Source organism: Echinops telfairi, unplaced genomic scaffold (genome assembly GCF_000313985.2).
Source record: "Echinops telfairi isolate 266 unplaced genomic scaffold, ASM31398v2 ScPeMD7_31;HRSCAF=116, whole genome shotgun sequence".
Lineage (NCBI taxonomy): Eukaryota > Metazoa > Chordata > Mammalia > Afrosoricida > Tenrecidae > Echinops > Echinops telfairi.
In genome coordinates this window covers 45872742-45880624 of record NW_022103928.1, presented here as the reverse complement: position 1 = coordinate 45880624, position 7883 = coordinate 45872742, and the positions used below count along the sequence as shown (strand labels likewise).

The 7883-nt window shown below is 47.7% G+C and overlaps 1 protein-coding gene across 1 annotated transcript in view; it reads right to left on the bottom strand.

The window, feature by feature from the left end:
• Window positions 1–711, bottom strand: part of CFAP100 (cilia and flagella associated protein 100) — a 50229-nt gene extending 49518 nt beyond the window's left edge. The window contains exon 1 of the mRNA XM_045290151.1: window positions 610–711. Within this exon, the coding sequence (XP_045146086.1) occupies window positions 610–649 (40 nt within the window). The 5' untranslated portion in view covers window positions 650–711. The remainder of the gene's footprint in view (window positions 1–609) is intronic.
• Between the last annotated feature and the right edge of the window lie 7172 nt (window positions 712–7883).

The window sequence follows — 7883 nt, the reverse complement described above, 5'->3', positions numbered from 1 at the left end:
AAAAAAACAGGGTCTAAAGTGTCTGGGATGCCCTCCTGATATAAGATTACCTCTTGATATAAAGCTCTTTCTGATACACATAGGAATGTCAGCGGATTTGTTTGCCTAGACAACCCAGCCTAACACAGGGATACTGGGGGTGTGTGGAGGGGGCGGGGGTGTCGTTTTATAAGAGCAGGAGAATTTGAATACTCTGGCATTTTGAACCAAAGAAATAGCTGAACTATTTAAAAACAGATCAAAGTTTACAAATGAAGGGAATTTAGAACACACAGGCAGCCGGGTGGATTGTAGTGTCTATTCTACCCATCCAGTCTCTCAGTAAAAGTGGTCACACACAATCAATGCTTGGGACCAGTGGACTGCCTGTCAGGCTGCAGGGTAGTTGGTGGTGGCCTCTGGAAGCTGAGAAGGTGGCCTCCACTGACACCTTCCTCAAAGTCGTTCAATGGAACAACGTAATTCTCTGGTCTCTGCCTCCTGGTCTAACTTTAGAACCAACCTAACTTGCTTCGTGACGTCCAGTCTCCATCTTCCCAGGGCCCCAGGCTGTCTTTCACCTCCGAGAGACCTGCTCCCACCAGCAGGTCCAGCCCAGTTGGCACTCACTCTCATGGTTCATCTTCTTGGGGACCACAGGGGTCAGCATCTCCAGTATGCTGGCTGAGGACCAAAACGGGCTGCAGCAGAGCTTGACCTTGACTGAAGGCGACGTGAGAGACCTATGGAGTGACAAAGTGCTTGAGCAGAGTGACTCACGGCTGTGCCAGCGCCACTCAGGGTGGCCTGATAACAGGGACATTTCCTGAGGGTTGATCACTGCGGACCACCGCCTCCCACCTCCACCCTGACCACACTCCCTTCCTGGACTTGGGTCTAACTGTCCGATCTAGCTGCTCCTGGGACACATCAACCTTGGTCTTGACAGGTAGGGTCTCCTCTGTCAATATCGAGTCCCCTGCCCCAACTGGGGGGCAGGGTTTCAGAGAGGCCTCCCCCTCCTACCACGTGACCACTATATTTTCTCCCCACTCCCCACTACCTGGCGGGTCATTTTAAAACACCAGTTTACTGATCTCTCCCAGTAAGAGGTGAGCTCCAGGAGTGGGGCCCCTTGATTGGCAGCGCCCGCACCCATCTGAGCGCCCGGCCAGGACTTGGCGCTCTAGAGCTCTTGGCCGAATGGATTCTCATTCTGCAGGAGAAGCCACCCAGCAGCACTCCCAAGACGTGTCGTCACGCAGGGAAATCTCGCAGCGGGAAGGGCCGGAGCCCAGGGCCCAAGCCCAGGTCTACTACCTAAAGCCAGTGCCCTTCCCGGCCCCGTTGCCTTCCCAGGGGCCGGCTAGTCCGGCTCCCTCCTGGCTCCCGGCAGCGAGCCCCTTGGGCGCCTTCGCAACGTGTAACCCGGGTGAGGAATCGTGCAGTGTCGAGAAAGCAGGGACGCCCAGAAAAAGGATCTTCCCAGGGGCGCCCAGAGGAAACCCCCGCCTCATTCCCACGGCGGCTCTGTGCACCCACCTGCCGCGGGGACCCACCTGCCGCTCACCCGCCTGAGATCCGAAGCTTCCGCGCCAGCGTTCCTTTTACAAGGTCCGGAGCTCCGTTGACGTCGCCATGGAAGCCGAGGGGGCGTGTGTGTCTGATGACGTCACAAAGCCCTCGAAGACCCGCCCCTTCGAGGAGTGGGGCTGGGGCGCTTAGCGGACTGGTGGCCCGGACCCGGTAAAGGGAGGGAGAAAAGTCCCACTCCTTGGCAGCCTGGTAGCCATCGCCCCATGGGAAGGAGACATGGCAGTCGGCTTCCCTAAAGCTTACACCCAAACTCACTGAGGCCCAGTGGAGGATTTCCCAGCCCATCAGTCTTTCCCGGGAGCAAGCCAACCCAGAGAGATCCTCTGGGGCAGAGCAGAACTGCTCCCTCGGGTTCCGAGCCTGTCAATCATCGCAGGAGCAGGACGTCTCCTGGTTTTTCTGTTTGTTCGCCCTCGCGGAGCAGGACCCTGCTGTATCAGCCCTCTCCACAGCAAACCTACTTCCCGATGGCACCACTCGTGGACTGTGTGTCAGGCACGAAGGACTTCGTATCCGTTGCGTTCCCATCGTCCAGTGATTTGCAGCACAGAACAGTAAAAGCGGGCTTTCTGCAGCATGCGCTGGAATGTCTTCATATGTGCAGACACATTTTACATAGGCACATTTTGTCTGTGGTTGGTTGGACGAGGCCTAGTTACTTTTGCCCCCCACAAGCCATCTGTCCGTTTGCCGTGCTGTGTAGTGTGTTACATGCTGCTGCGAATGCCGGAAGTGATGCCATTGGCGTTTCTCATTGTGTCATCCACGGTGGACGGGTTTCAGCAGAGCTGCTAAACTCAGGCGAATGCAGAAACACCTCGGAATTTCCTTCTGAGAAACTAGGGCAGGGCAAAGAAGGACTGCTAACGGGACAAACAAATCTGTCTTGGGAGAAGTACAGCCGTCTTGGGAGAAGTACAGCCAGAGCGTTTCTGAGACGCAAGGATGGCACCGCTTGTCGTATATACTTTGGACACGCTATCAGGGAAGACCAGTCCCAGGAGAAGGACGTCATGTTTGGTAAAGTGGAAGGGTGGTGACGGAAAGCAAGGTCCTCAAAGAGATGGGCTGCCACAGCGGCTGCAACCATGGACTCAGGCGAGGACGGCGCAGGTCTGGGCAGTGTTTCCTTCTGTCGTGCATAAGATCGCTGTGGGCCAGAGCCAACTTGATTGCACCTGACAACAACAGCAACCCCTATAGGCCACAAAGAATATTATGTGACAGCGAGCGGGAGGATGAGCCCTCTCGTTCAGGGGTTCTCAACCTTCCTAATGCTGCGACCCTTTCATATAGGTCCTCATGTGGTGACCTCCCAACCATAAAGTTATTTTTGTTGCTACTTCCTCACTGCAATTCTGCTACTGTTATGAATCGGGCGACCCCTGTGAAAGGGTCGTTTGACCCCCAAAGGGGTCGTGACTCACAGGTTGAGAACTGCTGCTCTAGTTGGAAGGCACTGCCCCTTCCTTAGGGCTGTAGCGAAGGACCGAAATACACCAATGAGTGTGAAGACCATATAGGAGGGCTGAACAACATTTCAATGGCAACTAACATTTTTCTCTATGCCTCTGGGTTTGTTTGTTTTTTAATGAAATGGTAGACATGTATGACTTATGTCATACAAAGAATAGTTCAAAAATAATCTATAAATTATCAAGGGTTCAGGAGGGATGGAGGAGTGAGGCAGAATGAGCTAATAATAAGGGCTCAAGTAGAAAGAAAATGTTTTGAAGATGATGGCAACATATGTACAAATGTGCTTGACACAATGTATTTATGTATGGATTGTGATAAGAGCTGTACAAGCTCCCAATAAAATGATTAAAAAGAAGAAGAGTTCAAAAGTAAAAGAACACCCTCCCCACCCTCCCCCCACCCCAATGTGTCCAGCATTGCCCCTGTAGTCAGGACAGGTGTTTTGATGGCTGTCAAGACCTGCCAAGGTTGGGTCTCCCTTCCCTGGCCCCCTGTTGGAAGTTTACCTGGTTTCCACCCTTGGCCTCTGTAGTGCCCTTTGCCAGGAACCTGCTCCATGTCCTTCTACTTTCTCTTTGCTGCTTCCAATCTTTCCTTCAATCTTAGTTCAGGAGGCAGCTTCTCAGTCAGGCCTTCCTCGGGCCTGCAAGTCTGGGCCCCTCCATCCTCCTTGCACCCTGTGCTGCTGCACTCAAAGCAGTGATCCCTCTAGGAACCACGGGCCTCTCTGCACCTGCCTCCTCTTGAATCTCACCTTTGCAGAAGGCCTCACAGGTAGGAGAAGTGTTTTTGTGAAATGAGAAAACGTGTGATGGACGGAAAGAGCAACACTAACAAGAAAGGATGAGAAAACCCATGTGTGGATGAGAGGTGGATAGCAGAACAAGGGAGAGTTCTCATATGACTGGGTTGTGCTTGAATGGATAGGTAGATGGAAGGACAAATGGATGCATTGGGAGGCGGAGGCATTCATGGGAGCGTGACTGGGTGATGGGGAAATGAATGGCTAAGTGACTAGGTGAATGTTTGGTATGGACAGATGGCAGTTGTATGACTGGGTACCATGTAGCTGGAAGATGAAGGCAGCAATGGGTGGGCACAATGCTGGAGGGAGCTAGCTGCCTGCAAGGGACAGCAAGGAGGCCAGCTATCTGCATTGGCCAGGAGGTGTCGCCCTGCACCAGTCTGTGTATCTGGTCCTTTCTGCCCACAGAAGATTGACAAAAGAGGACTCTTTATTTCGAGTAGTGGTGGGTCCTGGTGAGATAGGTTTATTGTGCCAACCTGGCCGATAAACACATGTGGGATTAATTGAAGGGTGGAGAGATCAATAGCTCGGTGATCCTCGCCCTTCTGGTTCTCTGGTCTCTTGTTCTCTGATGGTTGGAGCAGTGTGTGGCTTCCTCAGCTAGCAAGGCTCACTTCCTGCTGGACATCCCTGAGGAGAAGCCACATGGACGTACCCTGATGGAGCCTTAGGTGCTGGGGAAGCTGCGTGGAAACCTCTGCCAGTGCTGGGATGTCTACCCACTGGCCTGTGATCCTCCTGCATGCAGCGTCATTGTGTGTGTTTTGTGTTTGAGGACTTTGTAGTTTGGTGTCCGACATATGGGCTAAGTCGGACTTAGGGGCTTGGACTGGACTGGGTTGGGATGCTTTCTAAATGTACACTTATCCTATATATAAAACTCTCTCTTATACATATATGAGTTTCTGTGGATTAGTTTCCCTAGTTTACCCAGACTAACACACCTGGTGATCCAGGCTGATAAGCAAGTTAGAAACACACTGCATGCCCTCAGGAAGCCAGATCAAGAGAGCATCGCAGTTAAGACAGGAGCTGGTGGTCTATGTCCCAGAGGTCCCCAGCTCGCTCCCAGGGCTCACAGTGGACGCCAGGCACCCTGTGAACCATGGTCAGGCTCACGTTGTACAACAGGACAGTGGTCTGGCTGATGCTCCTGTGCAGCCGCAGATGCACAAACAGCCTCCAGCCCGGCCAGTGTTCTGTTGATGACCCCAAAGATGCCTTTGCTGGATTGCAGCAGTAAGTGGCAGAGATGAAGGGGGGCCTTTGCCCAAATGGGAACTTCCTCCTCTAACCCCACCTAACTTCACAGTTTAAGGCTATAAATCTGATGGGGGAAATCTACATCTTTATTCAAACTCCAACTATCATCAGGCCTATTTTAGCCTGGGCTTTCTCAGAATCCTAATTTAATCTATTCCAAATCCTGAGGCAGGCCTAAGCCTTTCTCTTTCTGGCCTGTTAGTGTGAACCCCAACCTCAACCCCAAACCCTCATCTTTTAACTCTAACCAGAGCACCTCTAAACCTACTCTAAATTGCAACCAACCTCAATTTAAACCGACTTCAAATTCACCCATAGACTAATAGATTCTTCAAAGCACTGTGAAAAAATGTATTTATATGTATGCATCTATAAATGCACATATATAAATCATATATTTATATATGTATAGTTTTATACACACATATATTCCCAGTTTTTCCTTAAATCTTAGTTTAGAAGGCAGCTTCTCAGTCAGGCCTTCCTTGGGCCTGTAAGTCATATATATATGAAATGCAAGAATGTGAGAACAGAATTGAAACCTCAAAAGTAAATGTATCCACCTACAGACAGCTGACCTTTAATAAAGGACATAAATGGGGACAAGATAGTCTCCAAACAAAGGTTTTTTGCTAAAACTGAGTTTCCATTTGCGAAAGAATAAAACAGGACCCCTATCTTACACCTCATACAAAAATGAACTCAAAATGGATCAAAGAACTAAATGTTAAGCCAATGAAAAATAGGGGCAAACTTGAGGCCCCTAACACATGGTATAAATATACTATCAATATACTACTGAAAAATATACTATATTTTATAGTATATTGTATATAGTATATAGTATATTGTAAAATATACTATATTTTACAATGTGGTCTTATATATTATGTGTCCTTTTGTGGTTGACTAATTTTTTTGTGGTCTTATATATTATGTGTCCTTTTGTGGTTGACTAATATACTACTGAAAAAACACACCCACAGTGGACGACAAACTAGATGACTCCGACCTCCTAAGAATTAGACCTTCATGTGGGTCAAAAGATTTCACCAAAAGAATGAAAAGGGAACCTGTAGAATGGGGACACTTTTTGATAATGACATACTGAATAAGGGAATAATCTTTAAAATTTATGGAAATCATCCACACCTCAAAAAGAGAAAGACAACTGAAAATGGGCAGAGGGCCTGTACAGACACTTCACTGGATGCATTCAGGAGGCCAACAAGTGTATGAAGAAATGCTCAGGATCTAGTATTAGAGAGATGCAATTCAAAGCAATGACATACAGCCTCACCCCAGCACTCATAGTAAAGTGCAAAATCCCCCCAAAACAAAAAAAACCCCAGATGCTGGCGAGGGTGCCGAGAGACTACAATCACTTATAACTGATGCAATGAAAATGGTGCAACCGCTGTGGAAAGTGGTCTAGCATTTCCTTGGAATGCTGAGAATAAAAATACCATACAATGCAGCTATATTTCTACCTGGTATACAGAAATAAGGGTCGCCACATGAATAGATGTATGCATACCTGTACTCATCATAGTACTACTCAAAATAGCGAAAAGACGGAAACATCCCCACTGTCCATTGTGGGAGAATGGATACATTAACATGGATATATAGACACAGTGGACTACTACAATGTTAAAGAATAACAATGAACCTTCGAAATATCTCATTATATAGATGAACCAGCAATCTATAAGGTCGGCAGTTTGAAACCACCAGCTGCTCCTCAGGAGAAAGATGGGGCTTTCCCTTAAACAGTTATAGTCTGGGAAACAGCATGCTATGCATCAGCATCAACTCTATGGCAGAAAGGTTTTTATGGTTGTTTTATTTTGGGTTGGGGAGGGGCGGTGGTTGTAGAATATTATACTGAGTGAAATTAGTCAACCACAAAAGGACACATAATATATAAGACCACATTGTAAAAAGTCAAGAAAAGGTTTTCACACTAAAAAACAAATTATTTTATGTTTACCATGAATCAAATGGGAAGAAAGGGCGGGAAGGCTAGAGGGTTGACATGTGTGGACTTAGGTCAAGGGGAAGGCAATATGCAATAAAAAGGAGCTTGGCAAAAATGGTGTCAGCAGGAAAGAAAAAAGCAAAGAAAGAAATGCAAGAATGCCGCTCCTACCTGATACTGTGTTGAAGTCTCAGCCAGAGGTATAAGACAAGAAATGGAAACGAGCGGCATTCAAATTGGCAAAGAAGTAGTAACTCTCTATTGCAGGTGATGTGAACCTATGCATAGAAAATCACAAACACCTGGCTAGAAAGTTATTGGAACGAATTGATATATTGAGCAAGGTGGCAGGTACAAGATCAACACGCCAAACGCAGTCACATTCTTTTCCGCCAACAAAGAGAACTCTTGAAAGGAAACTAGGGACACTACCATTTACAACCAATAACCCAAAGCCTAAATACTTTGGTGTAAATCCTACCAGAGAAGCAGAAGGCTTATACAAAGGAAACTCCGAAACACTACCACCACTCCAGAAAGGTTTCTGAGACTAGTTGAAATTGTGAATTATGTGACGGTTTACACAGCAGATCATGAGTTTTTTACATTCAGTAACTCAAACATATGTTTTCCTATACATTCCAATCCTTGAATATGTACCATCTCATCCCATTTCCTCCCCATGTTTCCTGTTTCCTTCCCCTTTCCTAAACTTTGTCCTTAGGTCACTGCTGTCCTTTTGGTCTTGAATGGTTAATTCTTAGAGCACAGGACTGA